The sequence below is a fragment of the Diceros bicornis genome, chromosome 24 (genome assembly GCF_020826845.1).
Source record: "Diceros bicornis minor isolate mBicDic1 chromosome 24, mDicBic1.mat.cur, whole genome shotgun sequence".
NCBI lineage: Eukaryota > Metazoa > Chordata > Mammalia > Perissodactyla > Rhinocerotidae > Diceros > Diceros bicornis.
Genome location: NC_080763.1, coordinates 12,136,533 through 12,163,747, shown reverse-complemented (window position 1 = coordinate 12,163,747; position 27,215 = coordinate 12,136,533). Strand labels below are relative to the sequence as shown.

General features: G+C 35.6%; 1 protein-coding gene across 4 annotated transcripts in view; it reads left to right on the top strand.

Annotated features, from left to right (window-relative positions):
• Window positions 1-27,215, top strand: part of KCNH5 (potassium voltage-gated channel subfamily H member 5) — a 310,565-nt gene that overhangs the window by 190,946 nt on the left and 92,404 nt on the right. For all 4 annotated transcript variants that reach the window (XM_058567075.1, XM_058567076.1, XM_058567077.1 and 1 more), the window contains one exon: window positions 8,951-9,150. In XM_058567075.1, the coding sequence (XP_058423058.1) occupies window positions 8,951-9,150 (200 nt within the window). The remainder of the gene's footprint in view (window positions 1-8,950; window positions 9,151-27,215) is intronic.

Sequence of the window (27,215 nt, the reverse complement as noted above, 5' to 3'; positions counted from 1 at the left end):
CTGGGACCAGTAGAATAACTCGACTTCTCTATCCTTGCTGTCTTGCTGTCCCTCAGTACAACCCACGCTTCTTCAAGAATGATGGTCTTAAGAGAGCATCCCAAGAGAGTGAAAGCAAAACATGGAAGTCCTCTTAAAGTCTAGCTTTGGAAGTTGCATAATTTCATCTCCCACATTCTACTAGAAGTCACAAAGCCAGCCCAGAGGAAAGGAAATAGATTCTACCTTTTGGTGAGAGAAGCAATAAAATCTCATTGCAAAGAGATGTGCACACCAAGATGGGAAAAATTTGTGGCCATATTTTGAAATCCACCTCAAGGGAATTGCCTGAACAAAGATTTGGAAGCAAAAATGAATTGTATTGAGGGTCAGCAAGAAGACAGGTTATGACACTACTTTTCAGAGTATACGAGAAGCTCCTGTTTATTCCACAGGTACCATTTTTAGGAGTCCCAAAAGATTATTTAGGTTGTTGGCAGTGCCACTTCACTCTTTGGATTTTGAATCAATAGTAGTTTTGTTTTGGCAAAGAGGTATTTTAACATTATTTTCGGTATTGCATTTAGTGCTTCCATATTAATGTAAGCATAATAGGAACACCCACTTTATAAGTATATAGAAAGAGTAAATGATTTAATGTTATTCTCTATTTATTGCTTCTTTCCATATTCTGGTGCTACAGATCAGAGAAAAGACTTGCAGGGATCATTAATGAAAAGCAAAGACTACTGAAAAGCAATTAAAATGTGTATCTAGGACAAAATAAACAGAGAACATCCATAAATAAAAGAAATTCCAATTTTCACCATAGTGAAACCATTCTAGACTCACTGTATTTGCTCATTCTTTTTTTCTGTAGTTGATAATACTAGACTTATAACTGGGTAGGTAGAGAAGGTTGATCTTTGTATTTCATAATTTGAAAGGCATAGGAAAATCTCTGCATCAAATCATTAGACCTCTACAGTATCTGAATCTCACCACTGTAGTTTCTTTATTTTGTGTTTTTAAGTTTTTTTAATAAAAAGATACAACATAAGAATATATAAATGTTCTGAAAAATATAACTTATTATCATTATTGTCTACTCATCAGATCAGATCATAACCGAACTATGTGTGTATGTGCGTGTGTGCATATGAATGGAGGTAATAGAGGAGAAAAATGTGTCTTCTCCTAACTTAACAGAGAAGAGAAATATTGGAGACAAAATAGAAGTGCCCAAAGTACATGTTGTCAGCTATATAACTTGTGAAATATGTCATACTTTCAGTTGTTCCTTGAAACTACACAAAGACCAATTTTTAGACATAGAAAATAAAAAAATCTTTTCAATTGCAAAAAAATAAATGTCAAAAAAATGCCGTTTTTCCCAAGTTGGTGTTCAGCTCCTCGTGTTTATACTGACATTTGCCCAGCCTTGAATCATCTGATACAAACAAATTTTATTTTCCTTTAGTTATTTGTATTCTGCTGAAGTTTTAGTCTTTCTTTGTAACTATGACTTTTTGAAAAATAATGGCAAAATAAAAGTATCTTTGTTCCCATCTGGCATCCCTGAGTGACTGGGCATCATCAGCAGTCTCTATCTGTGTGCCTTTTTATTTCCCAACCTTCCTCTGCCTCTTCCTCAGCTGGTTTTAGAAATGCTGAGAAACATAGAGAAGAGTGACCAGTGTCTCAAGGGTGGCATATCTAGCAATGCCCTCGCTTGAGATTGTCTTCAGCACCTAAGACAGCTCCCTCCAAAGTATTTTATTTTATTTTTTTTTAGTGACTACGCCAGCCTTTGTACCAGCTGGGCTACTGCACCAACCAGGAGGGTGTGATGTCCTAAGCAATGAAGTAGGCCCCTGTAAAAAGGCGGCTTAGGGCGGTGATGGGCATATAAAAAGTAGGGAAGAGATGGGCACTAGGAGGGAGCTGCATGCCTCTAAAGATAACACACCATTTTAATCTTTGGTTGTCTCTAGTTGCCTGACAGTTGATCTATTTTGGGAATTACTATTTGACTCATAATAAATGAGTCTGAAAAGATGAGGTCAGTATCGACTGAACATCTATTATTATTGTTCCTCTTATTTCAGAGGCATTGTTTTATATCGCTCAGCTAGCCTTTATCAAAGTTACAAAAACTTCTATAGCTATACAATCAAGTTGAGTGTACTAATTTTATCAGTAGTCTAAATGAATTGTGTTGGATTAGAGACAATAAATAAAATAGATTTATTTAGCATAAAAGATGGAATAACTATCTTAGAAGGATAAGCTGGAGATCAAGCTATTGTGATCCTTTGATTCTTTGTTTTTGCTTGTATTTTAATGTGTTAGAGTTCTTTTGAATGAACAATGCTCCTACATCTTTCCATTCACCCCCTCCCTCCTTTTCTTCCATCTTTAATGTTATGCTAGTAATTGATTAACATAAGCTTATGATTAATTTCTTAAAATTAAGTGACCCTCTAGGCTATATAGGAAACAATATCAATAATCATTGCCATGTAATTTTCGAGACTATTTTGATGTAGTTATTTGTTATGGTAATCATGGGATCAGTTGTAAGCTGGTGAAATATGTCCAATATTATCTCTCTCTAGCTGACAGGTAATTCCAATAATGATTCAATCAACTCATTGTATTACTTGGAATTCCCCCTTCAAAATTCCAACATCTCTGAGACGGATAGTGTATGAAATAATTTTCAATATTTAACACTTAACATAAAGTAATTAATGAGAGTTTCTCATTAATTAACAGGATAATTGACATAGTTCAGGTACGAGATGGAATGGGGCATAGATTAAGTGAAGACTAGGAGAGACAAAATGTCTAACTCATAATTGGATGCCTAGAGGGTGCCTGGATACCTGGGTCATTGCAGAAGAGCATCCAAGAAACCAAGAGCCATTATGCGAGTGCTGGAAGGAGCGTAAGACTTTGACACTGGAAGTTTCTGAAGATCAGCTTCTTCACTTTGTTTTAAAGCCAACTGGAGTCATTTCAAATGTTTTATGAGGCTGTGTGCTACACATACAATCACAGATTGATGGAACATTTTCCTTCCACATCTTAAATATCATTATTAAAGGTGGACTTTAGTGAATATAAATAGAAAGGGAACTGATGGTGGAACCACCTATGTGGTTTTAAAGGTTACCAGAAATGCATTTTCATATTAATATTTTAAATTGCTCAGTCTAAGGCCAATGATTACTTGCCAAGATTTATAAAAGAAAGATAATTAGGAAAAGTAAATGTTGGATGTCATCATGAACAGACACGAAAAGTTTAAAAATACAAATCATTAATAAGGAGATGAATGGGTGCAGCTTGACCTAAGGAGCAAACAAAATGAAGTGATTAGAGAACATAATTTCTTCAGTGGCCTGGATACATCATCTTATCTGTTATCATGAGCAACTCGTAAGAGTGGAGGCTGTGTTACAATTAATTAGCTGAACATAGATTCTTGTTTGACTCTGCGAATTAACCGTGAGAAGTAAACTATATTTAGTTTATATACTTGGAATGGCTATAAGTTTATTTATAGATTTTTGTATTATGGATTTTTGTATGAAAAGAAAAAGATCATTAGCTTTCTTTCAAAGACTGTGATTTGGGAGAATTAAAGACTAATACTTTTCTGTAGGTAGTAGCAGATACTAGTTGAGAGCGGGGTTCTGTCTGTCTTTTTTATTATCGTATCACTAGTGGCTAGTGTAGTGGCATATAATAGGTGTTCAGTAAATATCTACCCACTTCAACGATGCTTGAGTGAATAATGAAGTCTGTGATTAGTGTTAAGGCATTATTCAATCTTTTAATCTACGTCTCTTTTTGAAGACGTTAAACATGCATTCAAGACTTTAATGTTTATATTATAAAAATAATAAGTGTTTTTGAGTTTTAAAATATATTAAATATTTAAACAGGTATGTTCCAAAATTCACTATTGGGCTCTGATGTGCATCATAAGGAGCTCACTATCCTCCTCCCCCAGACTCCCTACCCAACTGAGAATCAATCTGTTTTATTAGGGTTTAAGTTATTATAGCTGCATAACTAACAAAACTTAGTGGCTTAAAACAAGAATGACCATTTGTTTTACTCATGAATCTACAATTTATGCAGGGCTAAGAGGGCATGACTTATTTCTAGTCCATGTGGTATCAGCTGGAGTGGCTTGAATGGGTCTGAAAAATCCACTTAGTTGGCTCATTCACATACATGGCTGGTAAGCTGATGTTGTCAAGCTATGTGCTGCACATGCAATCACAGGCTGATGGAACATTTTCCTTCAAATCTTAACTGTCATTATTAAATATGAATATAAATAGAAAGAGAAGTGATGGCTGAACCACCTACGTATGTAGCCTTAAGTGTTACCAGAAATGTCTTCTCATATCAATATTTTAAATTTCTCTGTCTAAGGCCAGTGCTTAGCTGGAAGCTTAGCCAAGGCTATTGACCAGTGGCCTTGATTCCTCTCCATGTGGCCCTCTCTAGAAGAATGCCTGGGCTTCCTCACAATATGAAAGCTAGATTTCAAGAGCAGGTGTTCAACAGTGAGGAATGTGGGAATTTCTAGTTTCTTAAGGCCTGGGCCCAGATATTGGCATATGATCGCAGTTACCATTTTCCATTGGTCAAATAGTCATGGGGTATGCCTAGATTTAAGGGGAAGGGATATAGATCCTGCTTCTCAATGGACAGGGTGCCAGAGAATTTGTAGCCATCTTTAATACCATAATTATCTTCAAAATGATCCCTTTGTGGTGAATAAGAAAAATGTAAGAATTTTTAGATGAAACATTTACTAGTATGTATGCCAAATTACCAAGACTTTAAATATGATAAGCTTGCAAAATTAGCTTATCTTAACTTGTGTTTAGTCTAAAAGGCTGCAGGAGAGCATATAAAAAAAGAGGCATCAAGTTTTAACAAATTAGCCTAATTATTACTAGTAAAGTAGGCAAATTGACTACATGGCACCCCATTCAAAGGGTAACATTATATAACAGGCCTCTACAAAACTAGCCAGGCCAAGCATGGGCATTCATGTTTGATGAATGACAATAGGCCTTCCCAATTCATTTATCTTAATATGGCCAGGGCATATATCACCTTAGCTTCTAAATATTTTATTCTCCTATCTGCATTAATAATGTGTATTCCTTCTATGTTTTTGTATCAGCAGTAGTGAGACTTTGATTTGGAAAAAAGCATGTTTCTGAAAAACTATTCCTCAGGGTTTTGGTGTGAATTTATTGGAAAAAAATATTTGAACACCTACCACGTTCCAAGAACGTGTTCCAAGGTCTGTGTTCTGGAAAAACAGCAGTGAGCAAAAAGGACAAGGCTTATGCTTACACTCATGGAATTTACATTTCTGATGGGGAAGATAGACAATAAAGAATTAAATGAATATGTAATATAAATTAAAGTAGTGATATATAAGATTAAGAACATAGGCATAGTAAGGGGATGGAGAGTGATATTGGAGGAAAGAGATGTTTAGACAGGTGAGGAGAGGAATCAGACCAGGTGAAGATCTTGAAGAAGAGTGTTTGAGGCAGAAGGAGCAGCTAGTGAAGGGACCATGAAGAATGAATGGGTTTAGAATGTTTGAGTAACAAGAAGGCAGGTGTGGCTGGAGCACAGGTAGTGAGGGGAAGACGAGAAGTTATGATCAGTGAGGCATATGTGTCCTTGGACCATGACTAGGTTGGACTTAAGTCTAGGTGTGATGGAAAAGATTTTAAGTAGAGGAGGGCCGAGATGATCTTATTCTTTTTTTTTTTTTTTTTTAAATCATTCTTTCTGCTGTGTGAAAAATTAATTGTTTGGAAGCTATTTCCATGATGATGATGATGATGATGATACACAACATTTCATGGATATTTGCTCCCTATGGGACTCTCTTTTAAACTGTTTTATATGAGTTATCTCATTTAAGACAACCCTTTTGTGAAGATTCTAGTGTAATTTTAAAGTTATGTGAGGAAATAGAAGCCAAGAGGTTTAGTAACTGGCCCAAAGACACACAGCTAGTAAGTGAAAAAGCACATACTCTTAAAGACTATGCAAGGATGCTGGTAGAGGTACCGAGCAGTGATTGAATTGAGGCTGTATTTTGAAGGTAGAGCCAACAGGAATTGTTGATGGATTAGATGTAGGAGATGAATCAAAGAGTGAATTGAAGAATGACTTTGTAGCTTTTGGTCTGAGTAACTAGGCATGGTTTTGCAATTTACTGAGGTGAAAAGTGCATTTGGTTGCTGGAGAGAGGGTGTTATAAATTAAGAGGTCTGTTTTGAACATGTTTGACTTGAATGGCTATTAGACATCCAAGAAGATATGTGTGTCTGTAATTCAGAGGAGAGGTATTACTTTGGGAGTTAGCAGCATAGAGAGTTTTTACTGAGATCAATGTCCCTCATTATTGTGTGTCATGTCCCAGGGTCTCTCTCATTAAAGATGTGCCCATTTATCCTGGGAACACAGACTTTGGTGGGAAGCAGTGTTGTTGCTTGCTATAGAATATCATACTTGCTCTCACTGTTTTTTTGAAATGTATACTAGTCCTAAATATTGAAAATATTTTTAAGGAAGAAGTGCTTTCTCTTTTTAAAAATATACATATATTAAACAGACCTGTACATGTGATAAAATTTTATAAAATTATACACCAAAAACTAAGTGCATGTAAAAAACTGGCGAAATATGAATAAGGTGTTTAGTCTGTTTAGTTGTATTGTGCCATTATCAGTTTCCTGGTTTTGATAAATTACTTAGTTGAGTAAGATGTCATCATTGAAAGAAGCTGTATGTGGGTACATGTGAATTTTGGCGTAATTTTTGCAACTTATTTCAAAGTAAAAACAATGCACAAATAATATATATGTATAATTGAATGTGTTACTTAAATTATGACATTGTTTAGTCCTACTCAGTGTAGGACACCACACACATGACAATGGGAGGCAGAAGTGGATATCTTTGTAATATGTCAAACTTAATGGGATGTTGAATATAGTCTTCATTTATTAATGCTGCAAACTTTTAACAGATTGGCAATTTTATTCATATTTTACTGTTTAAATTCTTCATATGAGCAGAATGTGTGCATATTTAATGTACCCAAAAAGATGAAATGCATGGTAATTTGTTAAACTAAAAGGCAATAGTAAGATACTTTGGCAAATATAGCATATTGCAAGCATCTTAGGGAGCCAAACAAGTTAAACATGTCAAAATAATAGGTAGTTCTGTGATATTTACTGACAACTTATAATAGCTGGGCAGTATTCAAAAACATGATTATAGCATAATTTCATTAACCTCTAAAGCACTCATTATTTTAAAAACATAAATTTTTTCTTATTTCTTTTTTCTGAAAATCATATTTGTTACGATTCTTCTACCATTAATTTGTCCACATTATTTGTATGTCTTTCTTAATCCCAACAATGATGCAATAGAGATGTTAAGTCTGTGATTACCTCTATTTTTTTTGTTTTTGTTCTTAAATATAAATATTCAAAGATTTAAAGACCCAGTTGAGAAATGTCAGCACTATATTATTCCTACTCAGTTTTAACAAAATATCATCTATCTTAAAAATTGTTCTGCACTGGCATCAAGATCCCTAAATAACAGCCAAAAAACTGAGTAAATGCTTAAAAAATCATAGCTTTCTTTTGTGAAATTATAATTTGTACTCAATGAACAACTGTTCTTAAAAAACAAATGATTTTCTGAAAATAGATTAAGGATCTTAAATTGCTTCACTAGCTTGATCTTATGCTACTTCCATCAAATGGGATTTGGTTGATGAAACTGCAAAATGAAACGGCCCATACTTTGTTTGGAGGAGTCATTTTTCAAATGTTTGGAAGGTGTAGAATGGAAGTGATCATTGTCTGGTATTCCACTTATTTGTGAAAGCTTATGAAGTGCATGTGGTTACTAAGCATTGTATTGATTGGATATTAAAGGGAATAAAGTACTGCTCCCTTTTCACAAGAGCTGTCTGTTAACAGAGAAATGGAACCAAAGGGACAAGATCAGGTGGGGGTGGTGTGAGATTGGAGAAGTGTTGAGTTTGGGCTGAACTCAATTGCTTTTAAAAGCTTTTACAAGATCAGGTCAACATTAGTAGCCTGAACAGATCTGGAGAGAAGAGAGTCGGTAAGTTACTGGCTGAGGGAGAGAGTAACAGTCAGGGGCGTTAAAAATCCCTATTCCTTTCCTAGGACCCTGTAGATCAATAACACTGGTCTGCAAATCGTCTTTACTCTTTATTAAAATGGTGGAATAAAAAAACTTACAACATTGGGATACTGACATTAGTTCAATAACTGGAAATTTCAGGCACTCCCAAAGTTTTATTTTAGCTGTTAATTCCAACCCTCTTTCTCTCCAGAACCTTCTAAAAATGGAACACTTTAATTTGTCTCCACTCCCTATATTTCTGATGTTCTGTCAAAAATATTTATGTAGGGATGTATTCCAAAAGCTGGAAGAAGCAAGCAATGAGAAAGAGCATACATTTCTAAACTGGATCAATCCCTGGAAAATGTAAATTGATTAGGCTGCATGTAGGAGGACAAGGCTGGAAGATAACTTTAGTCAAAAGGCTAGAATTTCTTAGGCAAAGTATAACTTTGGGTCATCTGATTCTTCATGAAATCTATTAGCCACTCTCTTGTTTTGGCACATTGACTAGAGTGGTGCATGCTCATAAAATCATGTTTATCATACTGAAGGTAACATTTACTGAGTGAATACCAAATTGCAGGCCTTCTCCTCAGGGCTTAACATGCATTAATCTGTAAAAGTTTATAAAGACATCTCTGTCAAATGATTCATTGATTTTCAAGGCCAATAGTCACATTATTTTTTTTCACTTGGGATATTTGTTTTATTTTCATCATTTCTTCTCTTTCAGCTCTTCTTTATGCAACTATTTTTGGAAATGTTACCACAATTTTCCAGCAAATGTATGCCAACACCAACAGATACCATGAAATGCTGAATAACGTACGGGACTTTCTGAAACTCTATCAGGTCCCCAAAGGCCTTAGTGAACGAGTCATGGATTATATTGTCTCAACATGGTCCATGTCAAAAGGCATTGACACAGAGAAGGTATGGGTTATTATTATTATTGTTGTTGTTATTTATTTTCTATTTCAATAGGATCTTCAGGTGCCTGGAGCTTTCCCACTCACATATTGCTTGTATAATTGATTCATAAATGTTACTCTGTATTTCGTAAGTGACATATCAATCATATTGAGTGCTTAGAAGGTGCAAAGCACTCAACCATTAATCATCAATTAGTACTAGTCATCACACTCAATTTAGAAATTGTGGTTCCTGAAAACAACTAATTACTCCATTTCCCTAAAGCACTCTTATTACCACTCAGAGGAATCTGCTGCATTCTTCTAAACCTCTATGCTGTCGTTTCTCCTGCTAGATTTTATTCTTGATTTCTCCTTTGACTTTTTGCCCATTTAAAATTTAGAAAGAAAATTCCTTGTGTATAAACTAAAAAATTCTGTGTCTTCTATGCTGTCCTCCACTTAAATTTCTCCCCTCTCTCTCTTGTTTTATAAAGCAACTTATAATTCTTTATTTTCCCCTTTGCCTTATGCAAATTTATAGAATGGATATCTCCTCCCACATTTATCTGACATCTCTAATTTCTTGCTTATCTTTTCATGGAACCTCTTTTAATTTTTCCTGTCTATCTCATATTAGGAGCAGAGAAGGACGCAAAGTCCTCTTCACAATAAACAAAACCAAATTAAAAAAAATTCTCATTTCCTACACCCAGCTGATTCACATCAAATATAAGGGATGACAAATACGGGTTGCACATGAGAGTTTTGGAGAAAACTGATCTTGAGCTATTTTACTTTATGAGCATCAGTGGAAACTATTATTTTTAGGTACTGATTGTTGATATATGATGAGACAGCATATTACCTTCCTTGCCATTTCCCAAAATTTTGTTTGTTCTTTTAATCATATGAGGTTGACTTGTAGTTTTTCTTTAAGACCTGCTCAACAGTACCTTTCAGTGTCAAAGGGGAAAAACAAAAGAGAAAAGTAAATGTTTAGTGAGAGGAATTTCATGAAATAACAAGTAGATAGTTTTAAGCCAGAGCAGGTGTTGTTAGGAGCAGAGGGTTAAGGGATGTGTAGAGAATGGATACGGAATGTGAGAGCGGAGGGAGAGAAGCCCTCAGAGGGAGTGCAAGTGAGACAGTCGAGGATAACTATGTGGAAGAATCATGAAAGAAGGCGAGATTTCTCCTCTTTCAATATTTTACAAGATTCAGTAAGGTTTTCCTACATTTTCTAGTTCACTGGCCACTTAAAGTGGAATGTGTGACCACAGAGGGATAAAGGACGAACTACATTTCTGTGGAATTTGATTAATGTATACCTGAGCCAATATGTGGTTAATAGGGAGGATATCCAAAGAAGGAACAGAATCTTTCTCAGGGGTGCAGGGGAGAGCCAGTGTTTAAGACATCAAATGCAAGATGTCCTCTGAGATCCACATTCAGTAAAACTGAGATCAAGAGGCAACCACCTACCTTGTCAATCACCATCTCAGTCAGCTTTTCTTTCCAGAAGATGCAATGGGGTCACATGGTAGCCAACAGAAAACATGAGTAAAATGATGGAATAATGGCCTTTTACATGAGAAAAGAGCCTATGCCACAGATCTGGTACGTGGCAGATTTTTGAGTCGCTGTTCTCTGTATTCCCAGCTGCTGGGTTGGTTCAGGAATGGAGTTGATTAGGGTCTCACTAGCTTCCCCCTAAGGATCTGCTCAGCTGCCTGCTTCCTGATGTAGTCAGGGTATAACACACAGGCAGGGGGTGTGTCTGGAAGTGCACGTGGCATGTAGCAGGGAACAATTTCTGGGTTCCTATTATTTACCACATTTTTTTTTTATTTGCTTGTTCATCATTTGTGGTCACAGAAATGTACTTCTGGTTAGCAAAGTATCCACAGAAAATGGAGTAATAGGAAGAAAAATATGGGGAGGCTAATATTAAAGGTGAAATAAAATTTTAATTCAAATGAAAAGATTTTTAAAGAAATAACTAAAAATATTAAAATGAATTAGCTTTTGGATAAAAGAAAGTGATTTTTGTTTTGGATGTGCCTCCTAACTGGATGGGGAGTCCTTAGGGTAGTTTTTGGCTAATAGGAGAAGCAGATTTAAACAACTGTGGCAAATATAAAGTTTTGTTGTGCATGTATAAAACATATGTAAAGTTTAACTTAATGTGGCGGCAAACTCTCCATCCCATATTGATTTCTCTCAGCCTTTAAGAAAATCCCCAACCGGAAGCATAAGAACTAGCAGTAATAGCACTGTGAGTAAAGAAACATATGCCAAGGTCTAGGCTTGGGAGGGGTTATAGGAGATTCCCACTAATTGCATAGTCAATGAGGCTGAATTTAAAAATGCATTCTTAGACTACACACCATATGCTATCTTTTTTTTCTTTTTTTAATTTTATTTATTTATTTATTTATTCCCCCAAAGCCCCGGTAGATAGTTGTATGTCATAGCTGCACATCCTTCTAGTTGCTGTATGTGGGACGTGGCCTCAGCATGGCCGGAGAAGCGGTGCATCAGTGTGTGCCCGGCACCCGAACCCGGGTCACCAGCAGCGGAGCGCGCGCACTTAACCGCTAAGCCACGGGGCCGGCCCACCATATGCTATCTTGAACAAGAAGAAAACAAAAATTGTCATCCAACTCTCTGGATTAGTAGAGAACCTAATAACCAGAGTGGAAGACCCACATACCTGTCAGGTATTCAGTTATTTGATAAATAAATAGTATATGTAACATATAACTTTAAAATACGATAAGAAAGTATGGAACTATATACACAAGAATTAGTAGCCAAAGCAAAGAAAGGGAACACATATCTCAGAACCAGACTTTACTATAGAGAAGACCTTAATAAGAGTTAAAGGACATATCACAAAGATGGAATTGATATAGTATTTAATGTAACTGTAAAATGAGCTAAAAATATAAGAAAATATTTAATGAGACATGGCCTATCATAAATACCAGAAGGACTGAGAGTTAAGTGTAAAAAATAAGAAACCATATACTATCAGAAGAAAATATGTGAATGCTTTTAATTTATCTTCGTACTTATTAAAGTAATGGGATACATAATAAAGTAACATAAACAGATTTGGCTAAAAAATATAAAACCTCTCACACAAAAACCATGAAAATGAAAATGAGATAAAGCATTTGCAACAAATATCACAAATGAAAAGTTAATTACCTTAATATGTAAAGTGATTTTATAAATCAATAAGAATTAGAATACCTGGGGAGAAAAATGAGCTGAGTACATAGGTAGGAAATGTATAGAAGACAAAAATATAAATTACTAATAAACATACAAAAAAAGCTTATTTTCACTTGTAATGAATAAATATTGAAACAGCAAGAAACCATTTGTAATATGTCAAATGGACAAAGATAATGCCCAATCTTAGCAAAGGCTCTAGTGACTGACACTATCACATAATTCTGGTCTGTGTGTAATTTGGTAGGACATTTCTTGAAAACAATTTCCTCAAGATAAAATCCTAAATTTGGGGATATTTTAGAGCTCAATTCTTTTGTCTCTTCCCTTTTCTGTCTATATTCTCTCCTTCAGTGATGCCTTCAATCTCATGACTTTAAAAATATATGTTAACACTACCCAAATGTACATACTCCTCTTGGACCTGTTCCCTGAACTACAGACTTTCCTATCTATCTGCTTACTTATGTCCAATGAAGTTGTCCAGAACTGAACTCCTAGTCGTCTCTCATAAACTTGTTCCACCAACATTATTCCCCAATGCAGTTAATGGAAACTCCACCCTTTAGTTGCTGGACCAAACCCCCCACATTTAAACCTGCACTAAAACCTGTTGGCTCTATCTCCAGTTCTCACCACCTACATTGCTATCACCTGGTCCTAGTTGCCATCACGTTCCACCTGCATTTTTGTGTAGCCAAATAACTGCTTCCAACTTTGTCTCTTTAGAGTGTATTTTCAGCACAGCAGCCAATGAGCTTTCATAATAAAGCTTTCTGTCTGTCTGTCTGTCTGTGTCTGTCTATCTATCTATCTATCTATCTATCTATCTATCTATCTATCTATCTATCTGTCATCTGTTCATCTGTACTGTAGGCTTTTTTGAGAATAAGAATGAAATTGATTGAGCCTGTTAAAATTCAAGGGTGGAAAAAAGAAATGAAAGGTTGATGACAGTAATCATATAAATTCTGTAATTGTAGTCCAATCTTAGAAATATAGATGTACTTGAGAATGTAACTTTAATGAATGAACTTGAACAGTTATCCCGTATTTGATGTCAGAGACCTCTATTAGACCTCCTGTTCCTCAGGAAGCCAAATACTTTGTCTTATCTTATGTTTCTTATTTCACATTTTGTTGATTGTTTCTTTCAGATATATTATTAATGATGGTTGTTATCAGATTATGAGTATATACTGAGAAAGATTGAAATATATAATGTATGAAGCCAAATGTCTTTGTTCTAGTGCTTCTCTTCTCTTGTTAATTCTAAAACAGCTATATTTCTTTTAACTGCTAGTACAATAGAATTTAATGATGCATTGCAGCTAATTAGAGAAAAACCTTTGCCCCAATTACTGAGATTTCCTTCTATCGTTTCCACATATTTAGCTTTATAGATTTTTTGAATTCAGCTTTCGCCACAAGCAAATTAATCATTGTAATTTAATTCAGTCTTAACTTGCCTTATGTGAATAACGCTTTCTCTAATACAAATTGTGGCATTAAAATCAATACTGACTTGGAGATTGTAGCATTTCTACCATGAAAGTTTGCCTCAGGCAATATTTTTTATATAGAACAGTACCTAGATTAATTTTGTTTAGTTGAAAGTATTTTATTGACTACTAATTACTATAGTTGCTTTAGATTCTTTTTAAATTTAATAACCAAAATCCGTCCTCTGGGCTTTGCTACTTGCTAACATTCTGTGCACTTAAAAGACTGAGAAATGGGTGGAATGAGTGAGTATTTAAAGGGAAAGAGGAGATTATGGGAAAAAAATAGAAAGGATGATGGTGAAAGCTCAAAAAAATCTATCCTGCAGTTTGAAATTACTTTACTGGGAATAATTCAAATGAAGTAAATGGCTAGAGATGTCATTTTCAGCTGTTGGAACCATATGAAAAGATGTACAACTTATATAATGTTGTGTAGACCACATATTTTCCATCATACTGGATGTTTTTTCAGCTGATTTTATAAAATGAAGCTTAAAATCTTACCATTTTTTATTTTCCACTGTCTTACTTTTTTTTCTAACATGTAGTTTGAAAAAAATCAGTAGAAAAAAGCTCTTTGCTCTTCATTTCTCATTTCATATGTTTTGTATTAAGCATAAAGTGTCAGTAGGAAGATGCCATTATATGAGAAGTTCTGGCAGAATTATGCAAAACATTCAGGCAGAATTATGCCTTTAGAATTTAAACAAATTGAGATTTTGAATATTTTAAAATCTTGGATTATTTTTTAAACAAATCTGTCAAAGAAGTACTCTACTTGTTCCAAATACAGTAGGCAATATAGTTTTTTCTACAAGTTAAGGTAACTTCCTTTTAGTCAGTTTACTTTTGTATTTTTTTTTTTTTAATTTAGGAAAGCATGTCTAAATATTTTTTCGTATTCCCAAATGTGAAAATCAGGGATGACATTCTCATACATCGCATCATTTTCTTGGTTTAATATTTAAATGCTTCAAGAAGTTCCTGAGAGGATGTACAGCTGAAGACGAGTGAAGGCAGCAGCCTTCCAAGAAGAGTTCCACAGTCAAATGTGCTGTGTTATTATGTCATGTAAATATACGCACATGAATCTAGTAAAACAAAACTGAATTGGTCCTAAGATGCATTAAAAGCACTCTTGTCTTTGGATGAAGAGAGGTAAGAATCATTCCGATGCAGTCTATGTTAATCAGATCATAGATAAAATATTGCGTTCCGTTTCCAGTTGGATATTTGAAAAGAAACACTATCAAGTGGCAGTACACTTACCAGAAGATAACCATGATGGTATGAAGTGCTGGGAATCTTTGTTATATGGTGAAGAAAGGAAATATGAATATTTAGTTTGGCTAATTGAAGACTTGGGGAGAAGTATGACAGGTGACAAAGTATTTTAAAATGCAATGATCTATCTGCTTCAGGAGGGAATTAACTCCCTGCTGGTAAAGGATACAGGCAGAATGTAGTACAAAATGGACTTGCAGGTCCTGACACGAAGGTTACATGACAGCTGTGTCTGAATGATTTAGAGTACTACTGTATATCGTATCTTGTTTAAATTCAGACACATATATTCAAGAGATTCTGTATGAAAAAATTATAGAATAAAATTTTATAATAATTCAGTAATTATTTCCCAACAATTTTTTGTTCAGTTAATAGCTTAGCCTGTCCTCTTAGGTTTTTTTTTTTATTTAATTATTTTATTGAGGACATATCGGCTTATAACATTGTGTAATTTCAGGTGTACGTTATTATATATCAGTTTCTGTATAGATTGCATTGTGCTCACCACCAATAGTCTAGTTTTTATCCGTCACCATACATGTGTGCCCCTTTACCCCTTTCACCCTCTCCTCAACCCCTTTCCCCTCTGGTAACCACTAATCTGTTCTTCTCACCCATGTTCCTGTTTATCTTCCACACATGAGTGAAATCATACAGTGTTTGTCTTTCTCTGTCTGGCTTATTTCACTTAACATAATACCCTCAAGGTCCGTCCAATCGTGTCAGATAAATGGCATAATTTTATCTTTTTTATGGCTGAGTAGTATTCCATTGTGTATATATACCACATCTTCTTTATCTAGTCATCTGTTGATGGGCACTTGGGTTGCTTCCATGTCTTGGCTATTGTGAATAATGCTGTGATAAACATAGGGATGCATGAATCTCCTTGAATTGTTGATTTCGTGTTCTTTGGATAAATACCCAGTAGTGGGATAGCTGGATCATATGGTATTTCTATTTTTAATTTTTTGAGAAATCTCCATACTCTTTTCCATAGCAGCTGTACCAGTTTGCACTCCCACCAGCAGTATGTGAGGGTTCCCTTTTCTCCACATCCTCTCCAACATTTGTTATTTTTTGTCTTGTTAATTACAGCCATTCTGAGATGTATAAGGTGATATTTCACTGTAGTTTTGATCTGCATTTCCCTAATAATTAGTGATGTTGAACATCTTTTCATGTGCCCTAACAATTTTTATTAGTACATCTAAGTACTATAGTTTTACAAGTGAAACTAACTGGTTTTTCCAAGGTGATAAAACAAATGCCATGTTAAAAAAATTCTGAGGACTCAGAATCCCTGAGGAGGCTAAGCTGGGCCATGCCCAGGGAACAACTGGAATCTTTTTCCTGTGGTCTTCAAGTAACCTGCTTGTTGAGTAAGAGAGACTGTGCTTAGTCTTTCCTTATAAGGAACTATTCTTCAGCGTGTTGTGTGAAAGCATCATGCCCCAAATGTCTGAAAACTGTGACTTTTCTACCTGTATCCAAACATGGTAAGGGAACTTAACTATTGTCAAGTCCACTTGTGTCCCTCAGTTGTTACCCATTGAAATATTATGAAGCATTCAGAGTTATTATTGACATTTATCTTTTCTAGCTGACCTACAGGCCTTATCTGGAAAGGTAGATTTCATCTGAAACCTCAGTTTTATTTTTCCTTTCAGGTATCAGAAATTAAATAAAATAATGCTCAAGGGTTTATTATAAAAATTATAAATAAATGAGATCTTTAATATTCTCTGTGACAGTATTTCAGAACATTCAAGTGTATATATAGTTTGTCATGGCTTTTGGCATAGTTTAAGAGTGCTCCAATGCAAGGTTTATATTATTATTAGCTAATATAATTATCAGTAAACTTTTTGTGTCTCAGGTAGTAGGCAGTATTATTTTTCTCTAGTAATGATATGGAGGCATTGTATAACTAAATTAAATCCTGAATGACCCAAGCCTCTCTCTAGGAGTAATATTAAGGGCATTCATATTATGTACCATGTTGAAATTACTTTAGTGCAGTGGTGTGGGCTAGTTTGTATTTCTTTTTCTCACCACTCTGCCACTAGCCTCTGAGGAAGGGGCTAAGAAATCAATTGACAGCTATAATCCAAGAATGAGAAGAAGTTGTCCATATTGGGTCATGGATGACTTGCTCAGTAGCCTGGCTTTATCTAGACCATGAGAATTGGAGATACCTCCCTCTACCTTACTTACTTGGCTGGAGGATGAAAAGTACCCATATACTGCTTGAATAAGGTCAGCAATAATAAGTGCTAGCAAATAATTTAGCCTATTGTGGTGATAATTTATTTCATCCTTTACCAGTCATAAACTATGAGAACTAGGTCATGCCTGGCACCATTTTTAATCTTAGTCTTTGCTTGGCATCCAGTGGTTACTGTTGTCTTTAAATATAGATGAGAATAAAACCTCAATTGGAGAGTAATTTGGATGAATAAAATATTTCTATATTCATACATACTGAACACAAATGCACCAATGTATTTTAGACTTTGGGGAAAAAATTAAATCATGAATGAATCCACATGCTGCAGACAGTGAGTAGGTGTTTGTATCCAACCTGTTATTTTTTTCTGAACTGCCTTGATTGATCTGTTTTCAAACTCCCACTAGAGTAAATCTGCAGAAATGTCTATTGAAAAATCTATTTTTGAATGAAATCATAGTGCTTCCTACAACTTTTGCAGTTTACTAGACAAAGGTAGGGTTACACAGATGGTTGGATTTTATAAACTGAAATTTTTTTAAAAAGATGTTTCCATTCCTGTGATTTCTGTTCTTGCCGTTATTATTTGACTGTGTGTGTTTGTTATATTTTATTTTTTTTTCCAGGGTCTACCCTCCACCCACTTTCCCGTTGCTTTGCTGTTTTTTACGATAATGCCTAAAAGATGCCTGTCTTTTGGCTCAGGCTGGTAGCTTTTGATTTTGGATTCATTATTAGTCTATGAAGCCAGCCCTGGCAGTCTAGTGGTTAAGAGTCGGCGCTCTCACTGCTGTGGCTCAGGTTCATTTTCCAGTCAGGGAACCACACCACCCATCTGTCAGTTGTCATACTGTGGTGGCCATGTGTTACTGTGATGCTGAAAGCTGTGCCCCTGATATTTCAAATACCAGCATGGTCACCCATGATGGACAGGTTTCAGTGGAGGTCCAGACTAAGACAGACTAGGAGAAAGGATCTGGCCACCCACTTCCGAAAAAATTGGCCATGAAAACCCTGTGAATAGCAGCAGAGCATTGTCTGATATAGCGCCAGAAAGTGAGAGGATGGCGCAAAGACTGGGTAGGGTCCACTCTGCTGTACACAGGGTCCCTAGGAGTCGGATCCACTGGATGGCACTAATAGCAATATTACCATGAAGTACTGAAAAGCCACTTTCAGCTCTCTTACTAGTACTGCCAAATAACCGTGGGCATCCCTGTTAGACACAGCAGAAGGCCACAAGAGGGTGGAGAAACAGAGTAAACACATGAAAAGAAAAATTGTTATGTAAGGAAGAGAATCCTCTAGTTGTTCACTACCATTGCCTGAGACGCCGCTTCATGCCCGACTCCTAGGCCTGGTCCTGGAGTCAAGGAGAGGGACACATTACTGTACAATCTGGCAGCTTTCTCTTAGTTTTGCTTTACATGAATCTTGATCTCTCTTGAGACCTTCCAACACTCTCTTCTTTTCTCGCATTAGCATTCTGCCTCATTTCTTTAGCTCTGGAACTTTCTTGAGGAAGTCCTCACTTCCCTAATTTCTGCTGGAGTATCTCTGAGACATGGAAGATATTAATTAAGGAAGGATTATACTATGGTAGAATTTATAAATAGGAAAATAGCCATCCTTTAAAATTTGCGTCCACATCAAAGGGAAGCGTGGTTTTGTAGGGTGCTGTAGTAATTGCTATGAAGTGGTAAATAAGAATAAACATAATCTCTGCTCTTACGTTGCTCAGAGTCTAATGGGAGAGGAAAGACCTAAATAACCACAGAGATAAACATATGATTCCGAATTGTGATGATGCTTGAAATATGATACAGGGAGCTATTTAGATTTTTTTGTGTGTGTGTGTGAGGAAGATGGGCCCTGAGCTAACATCTGCCAATACTCCTCTTTTTTTTGCTGAGGAAGACTGGCCTAACATCCGTGCCCATCTTCCTCCACTTTATGTGGGACGCCGCCACAGCATGGCTTGACAAGTGGTGTGCTGGTGCACGCCCGGGATCCGAACCGGCGAACCCCAGGCCGCCACAGCAGAGCGTGTGCACTTAACCGCTTGGGCCACTGGGCCGGCCCCTATTTAGATTTTTTTTTAAAAAGGGAGCGGGGAGTGAATCTAATTTAGGCTAAGAGGGTGTGGGTTCAAGAAGGCAACAAAGAAGGCAATAGAATTTGGACATAAAATCTTGTTAGAATCTGAAACTCTTACCATAGTTTATAATAAAATTCATCTTCCCTATGTGCTAATAGTCACATAACTGGTTTGAGGATGGAAAACAGTAGAAAGGATAAAAAGCAAAGATCTAGTTAGTCCATTAACTACTAATAAATCATTAATTGACATTAATTAACTCTCCATGGCCTGTACATTCCATGTGCCATAGAATAATTTCAAGTGAATATTCATGTTGGTTAAAAATCTTACTCTAAAATCAATAACTACACATAAATTGATACAAGGACATATTGGCTCCATTGGTACCTTATTCCTGATTAAACTGATCAGCACCTATCTGTTTAGAATTGGATTTACTGCCTTTGTGGGCAAATAGCAGAGAGTACATTCGTGACCAAAGTATAGCTTTATGCATGTTGTTACCATCACTTCTACTTAGGATGAACAAGTGTTAGAAGAAAAGTATTTATATAACCATTTTATTTCTAAAAATGTTTACTTACTAGAAACACATAACTGTTGTATAAAATTAGAAATAAGAGCTAAAAAAAGAAAATATAATAAATTACCCATAATCCCACCACTCACGGAAAATATGCCACATTTATTCTGTATGATTTTATGACCATATATTTGTTGTAAATATATACTACATAAACATTCATATTCAATTGAAAGGATATATCGTACTATATTTTATCCATCTTCTATTATTGGATATTTAAGTTGCCTAATGATTATATTAAGATAAACACTGAGAACGGGGTTTGCCAAGTCAAAGAGTATGCACGTTTTATAGTTTATATTATTTTTTAGTTTATTTCTCCTAAAAGATCAAATGAGCTATAACCAACATAAGTTTACATGTGCCCTTTTTCAGAATAACATTGATAATACTAGGCATCAATCTTCTTTTAATATTTGTGAATTTAATAGGCCAATAATCTTAGTATGTTTAATTTTTACTCTTTCCAACATATAAGTGCTATAATTATTCCCATTTACTGATATAGAAACTAGGCTGGAAGAGATTCAGTGGCTTGTCTTAGGTCACGCATAATGAAACTTGGGTTTGGACCAAGTCTGCATTACAGAGGCAGTGCTCGCAGCCACTCTGCCCTTTGTTGCGTATGATTATCTGGTAGGCAAGTATCTCCTTATCACACCTTAATTGTTCCTGTTTTTTCACATGTTTATTTGTCCAAATAAAGTTTCCCTACTCTTCCCACTTATCATCTTCCTGTATACCCAAAATAAATTCCATTCGCTTTTGACTGGAATTGCATTGTCATACTCTCAGAGTTAAACCATACAGCAGAAGTCATCTGAAAACTTGTACTGATTGCTCAGATGACGTATGATGGACGCATGCAAAGTAATTATAGATCTTGGTCACAGCTCTTCTAATGCAGCTGGAGGTTCCACCCCTAGAAGCCAATGTGAAGATCAAAGGATTCCACAGTTTGGGTACACACCGGAGGTAGCGAAGGTGGGGTGTGATGGACAAAATGCTAGATCAGTAGTAAGGAGACTTGAGTTCTAGTCAGCTAGTCTCCCAGTTTAGTTGCCATATTCCAGCTGGATGACCAATCACTTAAACTCACTCAGTCTTAGAATATATATGCTTTCATGATCTTTCATTTCTAAGATTAAAATTTAAATGTATATTTGCAAAGATCTTGTGAGAAATATTAGTAGTTTCCTTTTAGCACCCAGGAAAAATCAGAAGACAGTCTAAATTAATATTTTAATATTGTAACCCTTGTATCAAACTTTATCTTGACAATAAATGAGAATTTAATGGGAAGTAGCTTTCCTAGGGGAAACCAGTCACCGTTAGAAGAGAAACAACTCAGCGCAGCCACAAAGTCACACTGAGTTGTTTCAGTTAAGATCCCTCTTGTCTAATGGCACAATTTAAAATGTCAGTACATCCAAATAGACTGCCCCTATTTAATCTGACAGTTATTACTTGGCTTCAGTGTGCCTTGAAAAGTAGTAAAATCAATAGTTGCATAATTTTAGCATGTTTTAAATGATTCATATACTTTGATAAATCACAGAAGACAGTATTATTAGAAGTAATTCATTTGTTCAACCATTCTCAAGACAGTTGAGAACCTTCCTTCCACATAGTAAGGAAGCAAACAAAATCAAAACCCTAAACCCCAAATCCTCTTTGCTGCTAATGTTAACAGTTCATTATCATTTATATTTTCTGTTAGAAGGGTTTTGATTTAGTAATGGCTTATTAACTTTGTAATAAAGGATTGTATGGTTAGAGGAAAAATGGAAAATTCTTTTTCAAAGGAAGTGAAATTCTCTCTGGAGAGAGCTGAGGCCAGGCAGGAAGTTTAGTCAAGAATTCATAAATATTTAGATAGGTACTGATGCATAGGTTGGTGTTTACTTTAAAGATCTGTTTCCTGTTCCAGTGTTCAATAATAAATGTTGATTAAGCCCCTACCTACGTTCAAGACCTTGTTCCAGTCTCTGAAATGACAATGGTGAATGAGACAGTCTCTGCCACACAGGACTCGCAGTCTAGCAGGACTGATCAAATCAATTTCCTTTCTTTGATCTGCTCATATGTTTTACGGTTACACCAAGAGGTACTTGGCCTCCAGGCCTGGGGCACCTGGAAGAATGCAGACCAAGAATTAGAGGGCAACAGAACACACGTGTAGTGAATGTAATGGCAGAGTCAACGTTTGATTCTGATTTCTAGGATTCTGACTCCAAAGTCCATGCTCTTCGCCCTACATCACTCACTTATTCCACACCTACTATGTTCCAGACTCTACATTAGGCAGGAGAGATGAAGCTGTGAGCAAGATAGGTGGGGTCTTTGCTTCATGAAACTTATAGTCAAGTGGGGGAGACAGAGAAAAACTAATTATTTGAATAACTAATATTTTCCAGTTCCCTAATAAAAATTTAAATGATCGTGTAGTGTTAGCATTCAAGGTAAAAGAGGGTTTTTTTTTGTTGTTGTTGTTTTTTTTTTCCGACTTTGGTTTTCTTCCTTAACATAGAGAAGGGTGGTTCTCAGTTGCATTGAGAGTGGTGGAGTAAATGCACTATTCCTAAATGTATGGTGCTTGTGATACATTGCAGTCTCTGAATTTCTGTGAAAATTTACAATAATATGATCTCTGATTACTACCTTGTAAATATTCTGAAACCAAATAATAGCATGATTGTGACAATTCTTGTTTCTGTTTTTATTAATCAATAAGAAGAATGTAATTTTACTAAACTGAATTGGTCTAATTACAACCAAGAACAATGAAACTTGGAATTTTAGTGAGCTTATGCTGTCTAACTTGGGATGAATATTCGATTAATATTAGGGTTTTCCAATATTGAAAAAAGTTCTTGTACTCTAACTGATATTGGAGTTAGGAAAATGGGCTTTCATTTGTATAGGCTCTTAGTATGCGACATTTCAAAAATAGATACAAATTTTATTTTCTTAAATTCCCTTAAAACCTAAGTTCCCTTAAGTACTTAATATTTTAATGAATGGATTTCAGAAAGTCATAGGATCTTACTTAAGCCAACAACCATACAGTACCACTATAAGAAAGTGCTGACTGAATGTATCAACAGTGGTCCTGCCATCGAACTTATTACTTTTATAGGACACGTATGCACAACAAAAATGTCTGGTTCTGTAACCTAAATTTGGTGAAATACTAGAACTAATATTCTTGATATTAAGTTTATCTTTAATTGGTTTTAAGAAAGTTCTTGTAATGAGATCTCTCTACAAACCCACAGAGGAAGAGTTTCATTTCTTTGGCTTTTTGAGGGCTATTATAAAAGGTCAAAAATAAGACAAAATGAAAGATTCAAAAACAAAACAAACAAGAAAAACCCAACAGTCTAATTTTTCTTTCTTGACACTTTTTTAAAAATATATTTTATAGGAGATTCAAAATAGCTGATAGAAAAGCCCAAATCTTAGTGTTATGACCTTTACTTTCTAACTAATAAAACATGTGACCTGAGATTATTGTTTAAGCTTAATATATTTCCTTTCTCTCTTGGCAGTTATGCATAAGATGTTAGTGTCAAAGCATAAGTTATTTCACAGAGTGAGACTTATACGTTCCTGCACAATTATTTAAGAAGGATCTGGAGAAAAAGCTTTCAAATGATATTATATATTTTCCTTAAAGTATATGTAAGAATATTATATATTACATAAATTAGGACAATATTTTCATCACAAGGGCGCACTATATCTCCTCATGAACTTAGCCATGAACTTGTTTAATCTAAAAATCCCGTAACAAAGAAGGATAGTTTGGTCATTACAATTTTAAGAATAACTTCTTAAAAGAGTATACCAAACATAACTTATCTTTGTGTTAGTTCATATCTGTATTGACTTTCCCACAAAATTATAGACTTCTCATAAAATTAATACAAAAGAAGACAGTACAAGAGACATACATAAATACTTACACATACACATATAGCTAAAGGGTTAAACATGATAGAAGTGTCCAGCCACCTGGAGTGTCATTGTTGCTGAACTTGGTCACATTGAGCTTTTGATTTTCCTGGGAGCTGAATTAAAAAAGAGAAATGCTGTATAGTAAAGGAAGCAAACACATTTCTCTAAAGAGTTATATATTTTCTTCTGGCATTGAATCCAAAGAGGACTTTGTCCCATAAGGCTTTTTATTTGCAAGCAATAGAGCATGTTGGTTAAGATCAGGGATCAACAAACTTTTTGTACAAAGGACCAGATAGTATACCATATAGATTTTGTGGGCCAAATAGTCTTTGCCTCAACTACTCAACTTTGCCATTGTAGCATGAAAAGAGCCATAGAATATGTAAACAAATGAACATTGCTGTTTCCCAGTGAAACCTTATTTATGGACACGTTAATTTAAATTTCATATATTTTCACACGTCATAAAATATTATTTTTCTTTTGATTTTTTTCAAACATTTAAAAATATAAAAACCATTCTTAGCTCACTGGCCATACAAACACAAGTGGTAGGCTGAATTTGGCCTTCAGGTCCTAGTTTGCTGATCTTTTCTTAAGATTATTGAATCTCTAGTCTCATTTTCAGATTTCTATCCTATTTAAAATTGCAGCATCTCCACTACTAAAGTCTTTAGGTACATTCATGGTTTAGTTTTCTTCACAGAACTTATCACAACCTGAATTATTATATATATACTTCACTTCTTTATTTGTTAATTGTGCCCTTATTAGAATAAACATTTCATGCAAGCAGGGAGTTTTGCCTCTTTTGTTCACTGCTGAATAATAAGCACCTAGAATAGTGGTTGGTACATGATAGATGCTCAATAAATATTTATTTTATCAATGGATATAATTCTGGGGTTCATAAGGGCATATAAATTTGGAAGCCATTAATATATAAAAGGCCATGAAGACCTAGCTATGATCACTCAAAATGATATTATAGCCAGGAAAGACAAAAGAACATAAGATCAAGCTTTGAGGAACTCCCACATTTAGATGATGAGAAAGGGCCAGAAAAGACAGTGAGCAGTGGCTGGTAATATCAGATGAAAAGCAAAGATATTTGATTTTATGGAAGCCAAGAAAGAAAATGAACAACTGTCTTGAATTCTTTTGAAAGATAAATAAAATAAAATGTGAAAAATTCCATTTGGATTTTTCAGCATAGTAGATCTTACTGGTGGACTTGATAAAAGCAGATTTATTAGAGTAGTGGAGACAGATGCAACACTGGAGTGAGGAGGAATAAAGTGTAGTAATTAAGACAGTGTGATTTTGGCATAGGGGTAATCAAATTAACATATGGTAGTGGCACAAGTTAATGAGTCTAAAAATAGCCCCAAACATATGGGGAGACTATATATGAAAGAGATAGGCAAATAGACATCAATAGGAAAGGCAAGACCATTCAAAAAATGTTATTGGTATTAATGGTTACCCACATGTGAAAAAATTCAATTTGACCTCTCACACCTATAGATCAATTTTGTGCTTGAAGATTTAAATATGAAAAAGTGTAATTTTTTACAGAAATAGAAAAAATATATGTCTTGAAATTTATATGGAACGACAAAGGACCTCAAATAGCCAAAGTAATCTTGAGAAAGAAGAAGAAAACTGGAAGCATTACACTTCCTGATTACAAAATGTATTACAAAACTACAGTAATTAAAACAGTATGGTACTGGCATAAAGAAAGACATATAGACCATGGAACAGAATAGAGAGCCTCAAAATAAAGTCACACATATATAGTCAACTTATTTTTGACAAGGGTGCCAAGAATTCACAATGGGGAAAGGATGGTCTCTTCAATAAATTGTGTTGAGAAAACTAGATATTCACATACAAAAGAATGAAATTGGATCCTTATCTTATGCCATACACAAAAATCAACTCAAAATGGATTAAAGACTTAAAAATAAGACTTAAAAATGTAAAATTCCTAGAAGAAAACACAGGCGAAACCTTCATAACATTGGTCTTGGCAATGATTTCTTGGATATGACACCAAAAGCACAGGCAACAAAAGCAAAAACAGACAAGTGGGACTACATCCAACTAAAAAGCCTCTGAACAGCAAAGGAAGCAGTTAACAGTGAGAAGGCAACCTACGGAACAAGAGAAAATATTTGCAAACCCTATGTCTGATAAGGAGTTAATATCCAAAATATATAAGAAACTCATACAATCCAATAGTAAAAAAAACAAATAACCCAACTGAAAAATGGGCAAAGGACTTGAATAGATGTTTCTCCATAAAAAACATACAAATAGCCAACACGTACATGAAAAGATGCTCAACATCACTAATCATCAGGGAAATGCAAATCAAAACTGCAATGAGATATCACCTCATACCTGTTAGGAAAGCTTTTACCAAAAAAACAAAAGATAACAAGTGTTGGCAAAGATGTGAAGAAATTGGAACCCTTGCACATATTGGTGGGCATGTAAAATGGTGCAGCTGCTATAGAAAGCAGTATGGAAGTTCCTCAAAAAATTAAAAATAGGACGTCAGCATCATGGCAGAGTGAGCTTTCCCATAAACTCTTCCCCCAATAAGATACAACAAAAGGGTCAATCATAGACCAACAAGAGACACTCACACGGCACAAAGGGACATCAGAACGACCCACACTGCCACACATCTGAGAGTGGACATGCTGGGGCCCCCAGAGGAAGTGGAGAAAGGTAAGGATAAATCCTCTCCCTTGCCATTAGATCAGCGGCTCGGGTCGCACAGCTCCCAGAGAGAAGGGAGGGGTGGCCGTCTGTGGGGAAACCGTAGCTCTTCAGGCTCTCTCAGCCAGTGGGAAACTCCCACACAGAGGACTCAGAACTGTTGCAGAGGTTCCAAAAACATTTGAGCACCCCAGGAAAGCAGATAACCAGGGGCGAGTGAGAGCCCCTCCATGGACCCAGCAGGCAAAAGAGAGGGCCCCTCCCCTCGCGTGCCCGACACTGCAGCTCAGCTGACCAGTGGGAGCAGCCCTGGCGGAGTGCAGGCAGTCTACAGTGGCGGAGCAGCCATGGCAGAGCACAGGGGTCTCAGATTACATGATCCTTGACCCCCACATGGTGACAGCAGGTCGAAACTGCAACCAGATATATCCAGGATGAG